Raw genomic sequence first — 20,278 nt, 5'->3', positions numbered from 1 at the left:
TAAGCGATGCCCCTTTTTACTGTCAACTTTTAATCAGATATGTAAATAAATACAAGAACTAGCACAAAGAAAAGTTGCCACTCTAAGAAAATACATTATATGCTGTGATTTGGAACAAAATATCATACAACATTGGCTGCATCATTTGCAGTATGTATCTGACTGCTTAAAACAGTTCGATGCTAAACAGTTAAACCTTTTATTGGTGTAAAGGACTATGCTTTTACTCACTGTCAGAAATGTGTTTTGAAATTAAAATTCCTACTAGTATATTAAACTCCTAGATGTGAAAATGACTCAAGTCATTTAGTGAAAGAAGATACCATAGGCACCATAATATATATCTATATATCTATATCTTTCTTTTTAAACAAAATCTGGTGATGAACCAGCAGTAACAGGATGAAAATTAAAAGGCACATTCAGGCAAAAGATAATCAACAGAGTTTTCATGATGCCATATTTTAAAAAAATAATTTATGTTCTGTATAAGTGACTGGATCAGGAACAAATATTCTGGCAGATTCTAATCTGTCAGAGAGAAAGTAAATTTTGTACAAGTTGTGCAATTCAAATTATGTAACTGTATCTTAAATAGTGAATCTTGTTTTGTATTTATGTCTGTATAAGGCTTATAACCAAGTGCACATTAAGAGGACTGACTACTCAAAACCCCTTGTCTTCCGAGTGCATAGAAATACAATGAGCAACGAAGCTATTCCTTGCAAGAAGATGGATACTTGTATATGTGCAAATCTTAATCAAGTACTTGAGCGTCTTTCGGGTCTTGGAACACATTTCATAATGGCAGCTCTCCACAGGGCAGGGGCAAGTAGAAGGCTCAGAGTAGTCACACTCAGAATGAGAAGATAGACCTGAAAATTGCAAATAAAAGCCATTACCTCTTAGTTACGTGGTAAACTTAAGAAGTGATTAGAAGTTTGAGGAGATCAAACTCCTCTAGACAGTATGTTCAGGAGACTACACTTGTCTTCCTAACCAGTTATGCATACTGCTACCAAAGCAAGTAAGTGCATGCTCAAATTATTTGTTTACCTGGTTTGAAGATACAATTACAAAAACAATGTTATGAGCTTATAGAAAAATTATTTACATGTACAGTGAAGAGGTCTATTTTGAAAGTTCAGTGTTTGCTAACAGGTCAATGGCTAAATACCTTCTTATTAAAAGTAAACCAAAACAACAACAATAAAAAAAACCCAACTAACCACCATGACAACAAAATACTACCATATAACCCCCACCCACCCACCCAAGCTATTGTGGTTTAATGATACAATGGCTAAGCTAAGTACTATTTTATACACTAAAAAAAATCCCACACAAAAATCCCTTTAAGTCATACTGCACATCATCTGAAAGAAAGACCTTAGCTACATAGTCTGAATGAGTCTCATAAAACAGCAGGAAGCAGTTTTGAGGTCTCTAACAGAAGAATGGCTTATGGAAATTTTAGAGCTATATAAACCTGTACATAGATAATAACATGAGAGCTGCCATAAAAAAAAAAAAGTAAGAGCCTACAGGCTTCCATGTGCAGTGGGTGGGACCCTAACCTGGTTCTGTGATTACGTATGGGTATCTTGAAATTCAAGACAAACATACAAGATTTATAACTCCTAATTATATGCACAAATGAACATGAAAATGAATCACCTTTGCCTACAAGTGAACAGCATCATGTAAGTTTTTCACACATGCTTTATCTGGAATAGCTTCCAGCATTATACAGCCCACTTGCTCACACAATGAAAAGCTTGAGGTGCCAGCAGAGTATTTTTGTGAGCAGAGATACAGAGGAGAAAGCAGACAGCACTAGAAAATGAGGTCAGTTGTTGTTTCTTCTGCAAAGGATTTCAAATGAACAAGCTTTGCAGGTAAAAATTACAAGTTTGCCTGTTTGTTTAAATGTTAAGGCAATTTCCACTTCACTATATCTGCTCTCTAGCTCTTATTTACCAATATTCCCTTACTCAAATCCTGTACTCTGTTACTTCTTTCTATAGCTATATCAAGATTTTAAAAGCAAGGGCTTCTCGGTGTTAGTGACATGGGTGCTATCTACAGCTCCCTACTCAGTTAATAAAGATGTTGTAAGAACAATTAAGGTAAAGCATTTATAACTAAGCTATTTAAATGTAAAACTCACTATTTAATATTTTAAAGGACAATATGAAACAAGTGAAAAACAGAACTAAGAACTCTGCCAGGGACATACATGTCTCCAATTGTATACGTTGATTCTATTTGTTAGCAGTTGAGAGATACCAGTGTACTGGTATTTCAAATACCAGTCATTATATTTCACAATATTTCAAATACAGTGTCATACAAAACCCCAGTAAGCTTTTCAGGTGCAAGCCCCAAAGTTAGTAAATATAGAATAGCTTACCTCCCTAGATATGATCCCTGCTCTACGTGCTCTACTTCCCAGAACAAAAGAGAATTCACTGACTTGTGCCAGTCCTGCTGAGACAATCCACTTGATATACTGGCTGGTCTTTGGAAGAATCAGAGAAAGGACAAGCACTGCCAAGACAAACTTGAAAAGCAAGAGTTTTGGGGGGTTATTGTGGGTTTGTTTTTTAAATTAAAAAGCACAGTAAGTAAAATAGTTAAATCTTTGTGAGATATATAGCATCAAATATAGTAATTCTGAACATATACTAGTGGACTTTTAGTGTGTCTTCTGTATTAAGAAACAAATGTACATTGCACAGTAAAAATTAGTATATTGTTTACTATAATAAAAACATTTGATAGATTTGTCACAAATTCCAACCTAGATAAACAGATGTTTCTCCATGTGTAGCTTACTTTTAACATTAAATACAAGCCTTTTTTTTCCTAACACCCTAAGCTTGTTCTATCAAACTATATTTTAATCAGCAAGATTCTTCCAAATACAGCTTTACAGTAAAGCTGTAATATTTTCTGTTATATCGGATGCTCAGTTCTTGCACAGAATTTTCATTTGGGCATGTGGCACAAAGATTATTTAGACTAATACAAGATTAAAAAAAAGGAAAAACAAATACCTTCATTATGACCACAGACAACGTAAGGAATAGTAAGACTGTAAGTTCATATATTACAAATGTGGGGAAAACATGAAGTCCTAGGAGGAAAGAAAATATTTCAAAGTTTAAGTCCACTATCTTACTATGACAATTTTCTGAGTTAATAACAGATTTAATTGCAAGACTGTATTTAAAAAAAAACCAAACAAAAAGCCCTAACACAGCTACCAACTCTACCTTCTTGATCACTGAAGCACTTCCTGCATTTATCCAACCATTATTCCTTCAGAGAGCTTTAGAACAAACAATATTACAAACTGAGTTAAACTGTAGATGACTGATGCACAAGCACTTTCATTTATAAAGTTTCTCTCTTTCACACCAGTCAACAATCCAGAATCTGAACTGAAACACACCTCTAATAAGAGCTATAAAAATACTGCTGGAAAACAATTCCATTGTTCTGCATAATGACTGTAACATACACTTTACTCACTGTTTCAACACTGTTGTACTGCATGGTAATGGGACTATCACTGTGGAAGGATCATGACAATCAGCATTGTATAGACTATAGAGCTACATCAGAAAATGTAACTATTTGATCTCATGACCCTTACTTGCCAACACTGAAAGTCACCTGAACTGGAAAAGTCACTTAGGACTGGAATCAGTAAAAGGCAAAAAAACTCCATGCACAGCCCTAACAATTAAGGAATTACATAAAACTCCATTGCTGTGATGTTGTTGGGGTTTTGAGTGTGGGATTTGTTATTGTTTTGTTTTTGTTTGTGGGGTGTTTTGTTGTTTTTTTTTTTGGGGGGGGATGGGTGTCTCTGCTGATGGTTTAGTTGTTTGGGGTTTTTTTCTTCTCATTGTTTGGTCATTTTAATTCAATGAATATAGAAACAAGAACCATAAAGAACACAGAAATTGAAAACTAAATCCTGCTAACATTAAACGTAAGAAAAAGAAGTATTTGTTGGAGAAGCCCTGGAAGAATCTAACAGCTGATTAAGAACATGTTTTCTTCCTATGGTATGAGGAACTTATGCAGGCAAACATAACTTACTTTTTCTTAAAAGCTCTTAAAAAAAGGAACCAAAATAATGGTGGTGTTCCTGATAAAGCCATAATAGTTGGCAGTTCTCCAACCAAGTTATTTCTGGTGAAGGACAAGAATTTAGCTTCCTAAAGCATGAGGCATGTAAATCGATGCTGTAACTTATTTTAATGCAAGGCAAGTTCTCACTAATTTTCCCTGCCTCATAGCACTGTAGACCCAGAAGAACTAGAGAGCTAAGGGTCATTTTCCCTTCTTGAGTGCTCAAGAGAAGTTACTTACAGTAAATTCACAATGTATTGTGGATAGAAATGTATGTCAAGTACAACAGAGATCTTTATACAGGTACTGCCCTGTCAGCATGTATGCCTCGTTTTATTTCTTCATGTCTTTCCAACTACTTAAGTGCAAATGCAAAAGACTATGAGAATAATGAAAGAGATGGCAGAATAAGAGGGAAAAACATCACACCACAAACGTAAGTCCTAATATGTGCACACATGTTCATGGACAGGAAAAGTATTTTTGTACTATGCACATTGTTCATTCACCTCTAAATTGGTCTGAGAAACACACATGAAAAGCAACTAGATAAATACAGCCTGTAACAATGTAATGTTTGATATGAGGGCCAATTCTACCACATCTGGAATTAGTTATTTTAGGAGGCTATAAATATAGGCTAGTGCTCTCACCACTACTGGTGGAGATACCTTTTCAGTACTGCAGCAGACAAGCAGGCTGAAGTCCATTCAAACTGCTCCCTGATGTGGGGATTATTACCATATTTCAAAGAGCTGAGCCACAAACTACCACAGATTTCTATACCAATGCAGTGGAGGTGAGTGTTTGCAAGATGAAGCGAGCCTAAGCCTGCTACTTACACTATTCTGAGCAAACAAATAAACATCCCAGAACACAGACATGTTTGGGGGGAATAAATTCCACCATAGTGGATTTCAGGGTCATTACAGACCTTTGCCCCAGTCCTAGATGAAAACTTGGCATAAAGCCAGAAGTCATATCAGACTTCTGTACAGGCACATGAAGCCTTCCTGACATCAGTGTCATCAGAAAGATTTGCCTTTCTGGACAGAAGGTGCATGAATACGGCCATTTATATCAATGGGTTGAATCGTACTTTGTGACAAAGCTCTAGAGTCACTGTGGACTTGTTCTGCAAAATGGAAGAAACACTTCAACCAAATAATTCAAGAACTTCAGCACCAACATCAGGTAGCATGTGGCATGCTGGCCTGTAACCAATAGCTTGGATATAATTTAACTAGATTTCTATAGAGCTGAGCATAAGCCACTGAAGTTCAATTCTAAGCAGTGTTCTTGAATAACTGGAATGAAGGCCTTGGGGTAAAGGTAACCTTACACCAACATTGAGCCAAAAAGCACAGTTCACTCATATAAGCTGAGTCCATCAATCTGCTGGGTAATTGCTAAACAGCACACCAAGATCCAAATGTCACGACCAGATCCAGCATCAAGAAAAGGAATCTTGGAGATCCTTGTTGGCAAACAAGATTACAGAAACCAGAACTCTGTTGGTCAAATTTGAGCTAGTAGAATTAATTCTAACACATCTAGTTCAAGATGTCCTTGCTCATCGCAGGGGGGTTGGACTAAATGACCTTTGAAGGTCCCCTTCCAACCCAAACTATTCTATGATTCTATGATCTTCAAGACATCACTCAAAAATTACACTACTGATCCATCTGGATGCTGTAGCTACCAAGTCTTAATGAACCTAGGACCATAGGTAGCAAATGCAGTAATTGCTACAGCTGTGGCTAGCTCATTAAGTAGCAATGGGAGAACCCAACATACATCTCGATCTTTCTGCAGTGAATTCTACTGTCAGCCCTGAGAGCTTGAAACCTCCAAGTTTCATTGTGTTTCAGTAGGACAACAAAGCATTACAGCTGGACTGATAAAACTATACATGTCACCTAACAAATTAAAATTAGGATCTTCCTTTGGTTTCTCTCAAATTCAACAGAAACATTAAGAGGCTTATCAGAGAAACATTGTGTGCATGTTTGGTCTGGACAATGGTCAGCATCGCCCCACTTCTGAAGAAAAACACTGCACCATTAAAGAGTTTTCAGCATGTTGCATTCAAGGTCAAAAACTGACCATGAGATTTACACAGAAGGGAGACTTGGAGCCTGGCAAGTGAGTACATCTGTACAGTATATTGAGAACACTCAGCTTTGTCAGTCACTGGAAATAATCTGCCTCCTCACCAGATGCAGATAGGGGGTCCTTTATGAAAAGCTATCAAAACAAAATGATGCAGGGGTGGAAATGGAAGGATCTGAGTACTAGGTACCAAAACAGAAACAAGAAAAAGAAGTCTCAAATTCTGAAGTCCAGATGTTCTCTCTGAAATATTAGTAAGGACAGAGGCAAACAGGAACTCTCTAACCTCAGCAGGTTGCATAAAGAGCCAGAAACCTTGAAGAATGCACACACGCCTACTGACGAAGACCAACTCCAAGTGCAGCTGTTAATGCCTAACTGCAAAGGTGTACTATTCCCACAAATGCACTAATGTGCAACTTTGAGAGAAGTAGGCAATCAGGTCATGCTAAGGACAGGACCACTGTTACAGATACTACACAAACAAGTATTGTTCAGCTCAGGTTTTAGGTAGGATTTCTGTACTAAGGAGGATTTCTGTAGGATTTCTGAAGGATTTCTGTAGTAAGAACACATAAGTAGGCATTTAAGACAAGCAACATAGGAACTAACTTTTCTAAATCACATATTTAGTTACTTTTCAATTAAGACCTTTTTTTTCTCTATTTATTCATTATAAAAGGAGCAGAAATGCTAGTACTGCAGTGGTGTAGCACCCACCTGAGGATCTCAACTGTTTCTGCCCTCTAGAATAAGGTGCCTTCTTACACGGGGGGGAGGGGGTGGAAGAGGGGGAGGAAAAATCTTTCTCTATGGCTTTATATAATTTAAAATAGTAAATCTATGTATTTATAGATGCATATAGTTTGCATTTGTACATATAAAAGTGAAGAGCAAGCAAGAAGTGTTCTTTGTATTAGATTGCTTTTAAAAAAGCTTAAGGATACTTTTTATCCTACTTGGGTTTTTGCAACATCTCATCTCTCCTTTTTAAAATCGACCTCCTTGCCAACTCCCGGAACTTCCTGTTAACCACAACATTTGAAAGCAACTGAAAGTAAAGGTGGCAAAGGTGGGATAATGTTTCTTGGGAGGGAGGATTTTTTTGTTTGCCCTTTTTTTTTTTCAATAGGTTTTGTTTTCATTTTTTACAAGCAAGTGTCGCCTCTTGTCAGAGGCCACAGCTCTGATTTTTTAGCTTTCTTCAGAGGCAGGAAAATCACCCATTTTCTGTAAAACCATACAAACTTCTCAGGCAATTTTCTTTTATTTACCTTTTTGCAATTCAAATGGTAACAACAGTTTATAAAAGATTTTTAAATTTCTATAAACAGAACTAATAAAATTATTCCCTTACAGTATAATTTGGGCTATGTGGAGCTCTGCCAGCATGCCAGCTAAGGTCCTGCAGTTTTCTTGTACTCTACCAAAGTCTTATCTCTAGTCTTAATTTATGCAGTTGCAAGAGTATAGGACAGTATTTTTGTTCCGTCCTTTGTAAAATTAACTTTGCACTTATAACTGTCATGTTTTGTATCCCTGATAACACTACCTACTCCATCACCATCTTAGTGAAACACAAACAACTTGCCTGTGAGTATTCAGCAATTACTCATCCAACACTGTCAGTTATAATGGCCCAAGAGTTTTACTGTATCACACCACTTTCCTCCCTTTATTAAAAGGGTAAATTATTCAAATAAACATATATGTTACTAAGCAATCTGACTGATCAGCATAAGCTATTATCATGGGCTGGGTAAAACAAAAATCAAGACTGACAAGCATAACACCCACACAAAAACCTTTTCCCCTTAAAATTTTTAGGTATATGTTTTAAATAGTGTGAAGTCAGAATTAAAAATAAACTCTCATTAAAACAAGAACTGACAGTACATCATGGAAATTGCTTACAAAAATGAATATTACATTTAAAATATTAGCAAAGGCAAACCAATATTGTGGTCAGTTAACAGTTTAGTATTTTAATAAAACAAAAATCTATCCCCTCTCCTCAATTTGTAGACATTTTTTTCCTCCTCTCCCACATTTGTAGGTTAATGCTGTATGTTAAGGAAGTTTTATTAGTAGTTACCTATGGATGCAAAGAAAATGATGGCAAGAAAGTCACGTATTGGTTCAATACAGGACATAATCTCCTCAGTAACCATATGACCCTGAGAAGAGATCAGAGCTCCGGCTAAGAAGCATCCCAGCTCCATTGAAACATCCAACAGCTCTGTGATCTGTCAAGGAATAACAGAGAATCTATTGCTGTTCTCTAGCCCCAAGTGACTTTATACACCATTTTACAGTAAAGTTACAAAACTACATTAAACAACATAGGAAATTACTATGTTGTTATGCAAGATCAGCAAGTTCAGTGTAATTACTTCAGTTTTATGCAGTGCTGTTTTTATACAAAAGACTGACAAACCTTTCATGTTTCCCCTCCATGTCACCCCTTCCCCACAAAAACATTAGTAGATTTCTTAATCTACACTGTAATGCCGCGTGTCTCTTAAGGATAGCATCTGATTTCACACAAACAAGGAAGACTGTAACAGCTTTGGAGTCAGAATTACATAATACATGGAGCCTTTAAGGAACAGCATATTTTCCAGCTGTCAAACACAGCGAAGAAAAGAAAAATAAAAGGCTTGTAATTTGGAAGAATAGCCTCAATTTAGCAGAAGTCCCAGGCATAAATTATATGTTATTATTGTGAACTGGACTTAAGTGTGCCTGCGTCCTTTACTGAATAGGGATGCATTTAACCATGTGAAGTAAACTGCTGAAAAGGAGCCCAATATCTGTTTGAAAAGACTGCTTCTTTTTTATTGTGTGAATAGGGTACTAGAAGGAAGAGATGAAACATGTGCAAAGAGACTGAACTAAAAACAAAGCAACTGCTTCAGGCAACACTCGGAACATCAAAATAAGCAAGTAGCACTTTTAGTAGGTATAAAGTATTTAAAATAATTACTTTATGCTGCTACAGATGGTCATCTTACGGAGAAAGCTCAATGCTATTAATATTAATAGAAGACTGAAGATTTATTTCCATACTAATTTGGATTAAGCAACAATACACTGTAGTATATTTATGGACAACATTCATCACATCTTGAACAGTGTTACACTGTAAGGTATGAAGCTAGAACTCAAGTGACTTGAAAGTAATGGAGGAGAGCAAAAGGCATAATAAACAAGTCTGCAAGCTATGCATAAAATGCCACCTAAAAGTAAACCCCAGACTTTTGTGTATTGAAGTATTAATGCCCAAGTGCTCATCACGTAACTCCAATAGTTCGTAATTTATTGCAAGACATTTAAAAACACGAATGGGTTTTGTTAACTAATGTAAATAGCTGCTTATTAGGCAAACCCAACAAAAATAATGTTATAACTTCACTCACATTTTAAAAGAAAAGGAATTTTCGCACTTTTTGCCACAATTTGAAGCTGTCAAGGTGGAAGAAATACATATTTAAAAAGGCTTCAAAATCACCAAAAGATTAATAAGATAAATAGTTTCAAGTAGGAAACACGTTCTTCTCCATCAAACATCAGTTGTTTTAAAAGCCACAACCTCTTGAGTATGATTAAAATCCAATGTAGCCTCTTCAAATAAAGTTGGAATTATTTTTACTATCCAGCTATAACACACATACACTTAAGTATTGTCAGCCATAACAGAGCTCCAGATCAAAACTTTCATAGCTGACATTTTAAGAATTCCCATGTACACGCTCAGGTTGCCATATAAGATGGGATTTGGCACATTTTGTATCAGAACTGCCTGATACTGTGCTGTTGTAAGAATCACTATTCAATCAGGGAGCAATTTAAGGGTGAAACAAACACACTTGTTCAGAATGAATCTCACTTAACTGGAGCAAACTCTACATCCATCTGGATTTGCTCCCACCAAATAAAATCTGAATTTCCATTCCTTCACTCTATGATAAGTATGAGCTCAGGGGCCTGGCAGAAAATGAGGCAGATTTTGCTATTTCTTGTCTGCTCACTAGGTACTACACAACTTAATGTCTACAAAATCTATAGATCAGTCTTAAGTATGAAGTGACTGAGAGGGCGAGAACCAAAAATTACGTAATTTTCTTAACCCTATCCCCCCTTCTCCAGTTTGTCCTTTTGATTTATATCCAGATTTATACAGGCACTCCTTTCGCTATTCCCATCCTGGTCTCTGGTTGTCTAGTAATAGTAACAGTAAGGCGATATACTTCCTCATATACTAAGACCTGTAGCTTCAGAGTTTATTATATATAACATGTGGGTGCACACAAACACACGCACACTGGAGAGGGTTTGTTTTACTGGCAAAAAGGCATTCTCAGCAAAATTCCTTAAATGAGCAAAACTTGGAAAGTAGTTTGCATTTAGTATTCCCTTTCTGCTTGCATCATTGTTAATGTTTCGCTTTCAGCAAAGAGAGCTCTAACAATTACTAATCCCTGGGCACTGTACTGTCATTTCCTCAACTCCTACATTACAGAAGGCTTTTTTAGTCAAAATGAAATGAAATGTTTTGTCAGCTTATATGTTTTTTCCCAGTACAATTTAGTTTTCGGTTGTTTTCAAAGGTTCCATTTTACTCAAATTCAGGAAGGATTGCTTTGTTTTCACTAGAATATTGGATTTTTATGTTCTAGCAGAGCAATAAATAAATATCACTGCTATTATCTGTTCCAGTTGAATTTCCACCATTTGCTCAGCAGTTATTTTACCTATATTTTCTAATAATGTGTATCTTACTGATACTGTAGTCATCATAGAAGCTTAATGAACATGGTGAGTCAGTAAATTTAAAGAAATCCCTGATGGAAAGAAATGTATTAGAATTCCAGACTTTAGTAACTTAAATCTGCAAAAGAGTAAAGAGGTGAATCCTAAGCTTGCATTTTAAAGAAGTCTTAATGAAAACAGAAATAATTTTTAGTGATCATTCCAAAATCTCCATCTTAACTGTATTTTAATTATTAACTAGAATATTTGAGACTAAGGAAGAACTGTAATCTTCTCCTTTTAATTGACAAAAAAAGAGTTCATAAGCATGTTATGAGCAATTGAAAAGTATTCTAGGCAAACAAGGAATAACATTCCTAATACACTGCAGGAAAAAGTATGTACATTTTCTCATATAAAGTACTAACACCTATGTTTTCTTTTAATCTTTTCAGTATATAAAGTAAGCTGGCAATTTCCCTCCATTTGCTACGTCATCCCAGGTCAACCACAAGGCAGTCAAACTGGAAGGCACTTCTTCCACACCATGTTTAGGCACAGTCCTATGAACATATAAGTGCTAACCTTGCCAGGTCAAGTTTTATTTTTTCCCCAGTTTATTAGGAATCATTCAGCAACATGTTTTAAAACATACCAAAACTGACCCCTATTGTCATTCAGGTATCTTAGCAATTCATTATCAGAACAGTATTTTAAACAATTATCCTTGTAATGTTTCTGTACGTAGAGAATGTGAAAAACCAACACTACACCAGTGAACACTGTGGCTGACTTACAACATATTCTTCAGCTCATTGTGGTATGTATTTCAACCTAGAAGTACCAGTTTGGCCATCAATCCTAAATGGATATTTAAAACCATAAACTAAATTTGCTTATGCTGTGATTCAGGAGAACAGTTCCCCCAATTCAGAAACAAAACAAACCAAACAAACAAACCCCACACAAACCACCACCAAAAAAAAAAAAAAAACCCAACCAAACCCAATACTTCTGTAACTTAAAGCTCAAAAAGGAGTTGCTGAAAGTGTAGTAATGATCTACTGAACCTTCGTTTCTGCTGACAATGTGACACATACATGACCAAAAGATGTACAACTGTGTTTGAAAGTCAGTTGTACTTTTATAGGATTTGCACTTGATACAATCCCCCTACCTGATCTGCCTACTAGTTGAGGGACAAAAGGGGGGAATTTCAGTTATCTCTGAGAATACCTGGGAACAGAAACAGGCATCTTCAGCTCCAAACCTTGGTAAAATATCTTATATTTGATACTGGTTACATCTCTTTAAGTTAGTTTATTAAAAAGAGACAAAGAATCTCTTTCAGATTTAATGAGTTGCAGTATGTCTCTTAGGGTTTCTAAATGAAGTGCAGAGTCAGCTTTGGTTAAAACCACTAGAATATGCACTCACTTTACAAATTGAAAAGCTTTCTTAGAATTACACCAGTATGGAAAATTCTGTGTTTGCACATAATTATACAAATTCTGTCAATATTTAGGCCTAGGCTTTCCAAGCAAAAAGATCTTTGCAGGAGCCACGGCAGTTCAATTGTTTTCCTACCTGACACCCAAAAGCCTAAATTTATCCTTCACAAATACATGCATCATTTTTAAATCAAGTAAGATTGCCATCCCTCATCCTATGTTTTTATACCTGACATAATGCAGCATCTATGCTATATACCAGTTAAGATTTGTTTTCCAGAAGATTTTTTTGTTGAGCTGTTCTACTGGACAACCAAATGTGTTTTTGTTTTGCTTTGGTTTTTTTCAGTATTATTTTTCTTTAAGCCTCTGTGCTCAAACCACAACTGGTAGCATTACCATAATGAATGTATCAGTGTCAGTGAATATCAAGCATCTCAACTGGTTTAATGAGGTTGCATGAAGTATCTTTTGTACTGTTCCTTTTGATACATTATTTATCAACTTTAAAAGGAAAGTTTTTTTCACTCAAAGTACACAAAATATTTGTTCCCCCACAAATGCTTCCCATGCTGAAGTAACATTCTGGTTTTGCAGTATGAATTCTATACACTCAAACATATTCTACCTCCTTATATATGTTAAAGTCAGTAGACAAACTCCTTGTACATTTGATAGGTGATTTGGGCACAATACACCCAATTCAATCAGATCAGTCTATGTAGGCCATATTTTTAATGAAAGCAAGGCTGCTTCTAGATACCATATTTTATGCAACTTCTGTGGTTTGGTTGTTGTTTTTTATTCAAGTTGTTGTACAAATGTTACATCTGCTTGTTAGAAAGTAAAAGCTAGTTTTGTTAATTCTCTTATATGGCACATTTGGAATGTGAATAGGTGTTTAGAGGGATAGCATTTTTCATGTATACAGAAGAAATCAATGAACTGTAAAGCTGTGCTCCCACTAACTTCTTTCTTAACCTTCTCCCTGAAAGCGCTGAGCTATCTCTGTTGACTTGTAATAAAGTAAATACCCCTAAGAAATGAAAAAAAAGTGCAGGAACATTTTGGGATATTTTTTCCTCAGAAATTCTCAGAGGACATAACAATCTGCACATCCAGGATAATGAAGTTTCAAACCCACAACATTATTAGTGACCATCACATTCTGTTCTCCAGCAAAATAATTTTTTTTTCAGAGGGCTGAAACATGAGATAGAAACAAATAGAAAAAATTCAGATGAAAATGAACCAAACACAAAAGGGATACCAGAATCTATGAATCTTAAGGCATTTCTCTACTTTCTCAGCTTCATGCCAAATTGTTATACTCCCACAGAAAATTATTTTATAATAAAAACCATACCGAAAATTTGCTATTGAAAAGAATCTTGCAAGCAAATGTCACAATCAGGCACTATCAGTATCTCAAAAACCATCCTAAATTATTTTTCAGAAACACACAAAGTAGCCAAAATTAAAACTGAAATCACAATTCTTTAATTGGCTGAAGTTGCCAGCAGAAGTTAAGCTGACTGACATTCAGATTTTATTTCTTCTTACTCATCTATGCTGTAATGTATGAATCATCTGTGCATTTGGGGTTTGTTTAAAAACATTTTAAAACCAAATAATTAACTACAGAGGTACACGGATATGCAACAGTAATTGTGATGGCTTTTGTGATACTGATGCAGTCAGCTACTGCATGTATCACAATATTTTATTAATTTAAAAGATTACCGTTAACATAAGGAAGATGAATGCAGTTATTCCTAGGATGAGGATTTCTTTATTCCCTTTGCTTTCTGTATGCAACTTGCGATAATACGGTCCTATGAGGTAAGTCTTTATAACAAGACATATAAGAAAAACAGCAGCCAGAGAAAAGAGAATTTGGCCAATCAGTATCAATATTCTCAGTACTTCCTTGAAAATGCTGGAAGAGAAGAACAAATAAAACATTTCTTTCAAGTGCTCTCATGCTTCCCAATCAGTTTCCCTTAAAAACATCTAATGCCACAGATGTTCAAAACTGAGTAGGTTCAGCAAGGTATTTGTATACGTTAGTAAACAAGATGAATACTAAATCTGCCAAGTGCCCAGCAACCTTTTTTACAGCCTAGAATTTACTTTTCTGTTGACTGATCATCGAGGTAAGCTATCAGGCTCAATAATACTATTGCATAGTCTTTGACGAGAATATGTCTTGAGGGAATAAAGTAACTGAAGAAATTATTTTTTTACAATAACAAAATTTCACTACAAATTTCAAGTACTGGACAGGACTAAGGCAGCTAGAGCAGAAAGAATATCCTCATGCAAATGACAAGTACAAATAGTAAAGGGAACTTGCAAAACAGAGTGATTATTTTTCATGAAACTGACATTAACTGTAGCACTTATTCATATTGGCAATCTACATACTAACTGGAAGGGGTGGAGAAAAGATAGGTACAGTATTTTCTTGGTTTACCTGGAATATGTGCTCACTCCCACTTGAATAAGCGTAGGCATGACAGCTATAAATAAACCAAGCTGCACATCCTGCATCACCAACATGCCAAGTAGCACACTGCTGTAGTCAATATCCCCTGTACACCAGCAAAGCAGTCATGGAAACAGTCATCAGAAACTATCAATGCTTGCAGTGCTCAGAAACTTTGACATAACTTAATTAAATGGAGGGTAAATGTAGTTCTCAATGGGTTAATATAATTCAAAGCATTCTGTTTGGCTTCCCCCCTGCCCCCCAGTATAGAATTTAAAACATTGAGAATGAAAATATTTGTAAAGACATAAAAATATTATAAAGACTAATAAAATATATTAATGGAAAGCTTGTGTTACACAATAAAAATATAGACTTTGCTTAGCAGTTAAGCACTAGCTATGCATTTACTGGAACTCCTTTCATGAAAATATACAATCTTTAGACTAACAGACACATGCAAGACCCAGCATGCATGAATTATACACTTTGCATCTAGGCATATATTCTAAGGGGTGGGAAAAACTTTAATGCAGTATCTATTAGGGAGGTTTACATGGAAGAAAGCAGGATGGCAAAACTGTTGAAAGAAACAATTAGAAGTCCTTGAGAAGCTAGCAATATGGCACTTAAAGGTACTTCTCTGAAGAGCTGTTTGCTATGAAAGACCCCCTGCACTGGTCTTAGTTTGCTGAAAAAGGATGTGAATTACTTCAGTTAGCCTTTCTGCCCTGATCTGATGACAGACAGGTTACCATGCTCTTAAGAAGCATGAGGAATCCAGGAAAACCCTAATCAAGTCAAATCTTAACATGGAGAGTACTAATTGGGCTACGCTATCTCTCTCCAAAGATGACACCTCTTAAAAAGAATATACACAACACTGGCCAGTGTTAAAGGACAACAATCACTTGTAAACCAGACCTAACAGTGGTTTTTGTTTCATTTTTAACCAGTTTCTCATGATGTAACACTACAGCAGTCCACATTTAAAATTATACCTACCTTCTTTATCGCCTCGAACACTACCTGCAAGAAATCTTGACACCAATGGAGTGCTTGATAAAGATAAACAAGTGGAAATGAAGACACTTTGTGTTGGTCTAATTTGGAGCAGATGTCCCCATAGCAGACCAAAGGCAATCATCAAAACTGTCATATAGCAGGGTCCTTGCAAAGATATTTTCCATACCTTGGAAAGAAAACAAGTTCTTACAAGAAAGACTGATAACACTTTTCTCCCTAATAAGTTAGTTATTTTCAGCACAAATAAGCAGTGATTTGGGGGGTGCAGTGCTGGGCCACAGGAGTAACAGGCTGTCATCTTATCTACACGGCATAATAACTTATTAGTTATTGTGCCTCGTAGATACTCTAATGAACCAGGAGACTCATTACCAGAAATTATGTAAATTTTCCAGAGCTCACAGACAAATTGTGGGCCAAAGGTCCAGTATGGGTTCAAATGTATTGAAATCAAATGGAAAGCCTGTTACTTGATGTGATTCCAGGGTGGGGGAAAAAAAGGCAACAGCAAAGACCATCAACAGTACCAGCAGCCCACTCCACACTAGTGTGCATATAATTTCCAGGTAGCAATTTACATACTAAAGTTTAGGAACCCTCAAATTACTGATTTTTATCATTGACTTTAGATGGATTAGAAACAGATCAAGCTGAATGCCCATAAATTTTAATACTGTTCAATTAAAGCTTTTATGAACTCACAACCATCAGTTTAGGAACAAGTCACATGATGAAACTCTACAACACATACAGCCTTCACATATTTTGCAGCAGTATTTTCCATTATTAAAATCTAGCTCATTTATGAGATAACTTTTTTAAATTAAGACCAAAAGAAAATTGCAACTTTTTGCTGAATCCTGATGGCCACATCATGTAATATTCCAGACTGTGCTAACACACTTGCAGAATCCGTTTATCAGCCAGTACAGCATGTATCATCAAATCAAAATACAGTACTTGACTGAATTTTTTTTATTACAGGACAGGCAAACTTCACTGTATATTCCATAACAGCAACTGCATGCTAAAACAAAGCAGAAATGGATTGCTATAAATTGTGTAAGGTTTTTCTCGTAATCAAAAACCATTTTACTACATGAAGAGAAATAGCAAAGAGGGTTTTTTGGAGACACTGAACAAATAATGTGTTCTGTTCTTTCCAAAGAGTCAAAGAGCAGAAGCAAGAACCATATTTGTCTTTACAAAAATATACAAAAATACACCAGTATATTATAGGGAGAGTGTAAAATCCTGAAAGATAACTGACAACTTGAACAGTAGCAATTAAATCCTGTAATACAGAGATCTTATGCAAAAATACCTTTCTTAATCTTTCAGGAGAAAACTCCAGACCAACTAGAAAGAGAGTGAAGAATACACCAAACTCTCCTAATGTCTCCACCTGTACAATAGACTTAAATAACAAAAAAAAAAATCCAAGAATCAGTGCACAGCAGTCTACTTATAATACAAATTTTGAGTCCATTTATAAAACAAATAGTTTATTCTATATCCATTGTTAGTTCAGTTGCTGGTCATGTGACATCAGAAGTCCCCTCAACATCTTTAGGGTTCAAACATTTTTCCCCCATCACCTGGCTGCTATTAGATAATTTGGCTGGATAGTGCTGGTCACCCTAAATGCACATATATTGATCCAAGTAAGCTTGCTTGCCTGATGAAAATAAACAGGTTATAGTTCATGAATATACTATTTAATCTCCAGTGTTTGAATTCCAGAAGTTACTTTATTAGTCTATTGGTATAATTATTCTGCTAGACTGTGGCTGCCATTCTGCTATTCATCCTACAGACTCCATGCATAAGTCTCTCAGACCAGTACAACTACCAGCCTTTGCACTTCAGCAAAAAGGGTGCAACAGCAAGAAAAGTGGTTGTCTTCCTCTTCACAACAGAAAAATGCGGTCATATCTGGCTAGGAACCGCTCACCAGTGGTGCTCCTCACTGTTCAGTTCTTGGGCCAGTTCTATTTAATATATTTAGCAATGATCTGGATGCAGGAGTTGAGTGCACCATTAGCAAGTTTTATAATACCAAACTGGGAGGTGCTGTTGACTTTCTTGAGGGACAGGAGATCTAGACAGATTGGAGCATTGGACAATGATTAATAAGAGGAAATTGAACAAGTTCAAATGTTGGATTCTGCACCTAGAATGACATAGTGCCAGGCAGAAGTATAAACTGTGAGAGGGGTGGCTAGAGAACAACCCTGCAGCAGAAGATCTGGGGGTGCTGGTAGACAAGCAAGCTCAATATAATCAGCAGGGTGCCCTGCCAGCCAGGAAGGCAAACCACATCTTGAGGTGCATCAAATACAGCATGACCAACTGGTCAAAAGAGGTGATTATGCTGCTGTGCTCGGTGCAGCCTCTTCTTGGGTACTGTGGGCAGTTCAGAGTCCCCCTATTGATGAAAGAGGTGAAGGTCCTTGGAATGTGTCCAGAAAAGGGCAACACAGCTGGTGAAAGGGCTGGAAGGAATGTTCTGTGAGGAGTAGGCAAGGACTCTGGGTTTGTCTAGTTTGGAGAAAAGAAGGCTGATGGGCAACCTCCCTACTCTCCACAGCTTCTGGAGGAGAAGTGCAAAGGGAGGTACTGAGCTCTTCTCCTAGGATCCAGTAAAAGGACTTGTGAAAATGGCTCAGAACTGCACCAAGGGAGGCTCAGACTGGACATGAGGAAGCACTTCTTTATTGAGGGTGGTCAAAGCCCCTGGAACAGGCTTCCTAGAAGTCAATGTGCCAAGCCTGGTAGTGTTTAAAAGGCATTTGGACAATGCCCTTCGCATGCTTTAACTGTTGGTCAGCCCTGAGTTGTTGAGGAAGTTGGGCTAGATGATCACTGTACATCCCTTCCAACTGAAATAGTCTATTCTATTTTAAAACCCTAACACTTCTTTTCAATGTATTTACAATCCAGAGCAGAAGAGGACAGGATCCATCACCAATCAAAGAAATGGAGATGGAAATATCTTCCCTGCCAAATTAGCATCTGGCTGCCTCCTCAGTTCCTCTGACATTCAACATTTTGAAGACACATAGAACTTAACCAGACATTACCATGCAACCTTAATGTGTTGCTTTGCCTGCTGGCTTAAAAATCTGTTAATGCACACCAGATCACTAATCAAAACATGTGCAATGTCTCACCAACCACAGCCTACTGCTTCGCATGAGTTTGTAATCAGGGTACACGTGACAGAGCTAAAAAGGTTCATGAGACTCCAGGAATGTGAGCAGGGGACAGGCAAAGAACTAAGGTGACTAGGACGGATGAAAGAGCTACAGAGATGCAAAATAACTCTCTAGGAAGCCAAGCTATCCTACTCAGGGAATTACTTTTTTTGAACACTTCCTTCACTGCTAACACTGACTTTTCACAAGTTTCTGAATATTTGATGTCATTTAAGTAATTTGGCTCTTAAATGTGATACATTATGATTAAAGACAAAAAGAAAACAAACAAGAAAACCCCACAATACACAACCTACAGCTTTCATTTTCAACAACCACTTATGTCATGATTATATAGGAGAAAAAATTGAAAACAAAAAGTGATTTGAAGACCTTTGTTTTAAGTTTTAAGGCCTCCTTTTACAAAGGTCCAGGTTTGGGGATTTGTTTTAAATACATCTGAGCTTGGCAATACCATCTTCTTTTAAAGCTGCTTTTAAAGATTTCAACAAATGAAATCACTCAAGAAGCAACCTGCATACTTACCTTTATACTATTTAGTCCTGATGGTCCCAAGAGTACTCCACAGATGATATACCCAAACATGGTTGGCAATCCTATTGTTGTGCACAGCCAGCCACATGGCAAAGACAACATTCCTATTGTCACAATATCCTATATATACAAGATTTACAAATGCATTAATACAAAACACAAATTTGTGATGAAATTAAAGTGGATTTTTTTTATCCTTTTATTTCAAAGCATAAATAGCACTGTAAAATTAAACACAGAATACTGCCTGTGAAAAGAAAATACAACTTTCGTAAATTAACCTGAACACTTCGTTGTAGGTGTAAGCACTGCAGTTTTGCAGATGAAGCATCAGAGGTACTGACCTTCAGAAATTGGTAGCTTTGGGGATTTATAATTACTAAATATTTTAAATACATTATAGAAAGCATACAGTTTCCTGGGGAACTGTGGGGGGAAAGCCACTTTGCATTAAAATAAAACGGTGAAACAGATCCATTTTGGTTTGGTTTTAATTAAAAAAAGAAATCCAAATAAAGTTATTCTTTATGAAGCACAAATACGGTAAA

At 36.4% G+C, this 20,278-nt stretch overlaps 1 protein-coding gene across 3 annotated transcripts in view; it reads right to left on the bottom strand.

Moving 5' to 3' along the window:
* Positions 1-444: 444 nt before the first annotated feature.
* The window catches only part of TMCO3 (transmembrane and coiled-coil domains 3), a 34,592-nt gene continuing 14,758 nt past the window's right edge, over positions 445-20,278 (bottom strand). The window contains exons 6-14 of one of the 3 annotated variants that reach the window (XM_005151343.4): positions 19,722-19,850; positions 17,303-17,395; positions 15,958-16,144; positions 14,938-15,055; positions 14,205-14,400; positions 8,354-8,504; positions 3,060-3,139; positions 2,414-2,563; positions 445-875 (exon numbers count right to left, since the gene is read on the bottom strand). In XM_005151343.4, coding sequence (XP_005151400.1) covers positions 762-875; positions 2,414-2,563; positions 3,060-3,139; positions 8,354-8,504; positions 14,205-14,400; positions 14,938-15,055; positions 15,958-16,144; positions 17,303-17,395; positions 19,722-19,850 — 1,218 coding nt within the window. In that variant the 3' untranslated portion in view covers positions 445-761. Of the gene's footprint in view, positions 876-2,413; positions 2,564-3,059; positions 3,140-8,353; positions 8,505-9,654; positions 9,724-14,204; positions 14,401-14,937; positions 15,056-15,957; positions 16,145-17,302; positions 17,396-19,721; positions 19,851-20,278 lie in introns of those variants that run through there. The other 2 variants (XR_004080900.2, XM_031051067.2) reach the window with 2 other exon arrangements.

This window comes from Melopsittacus undulatus, chromosome 2 (genome assembly GCF_012275295.1).
Source record: "Melopsittacus undulatus isolate bMelUnd1 chromosome 2, bMelUnd1.mat.Z, whole genome shotgun sequence".
NCBI classification, from domain to species: domain Eukaryota; kingdom Metazoa; phylum Chordata; class Aves; order Psittaciformes; family Psittaculidae; genus Melopsittacus; species Melopsittacus undulatus.
Note: the sequence above shows the minus strand (reverse complement) of the source record. Positions and strands in the feature narration are given on the sequence as shown.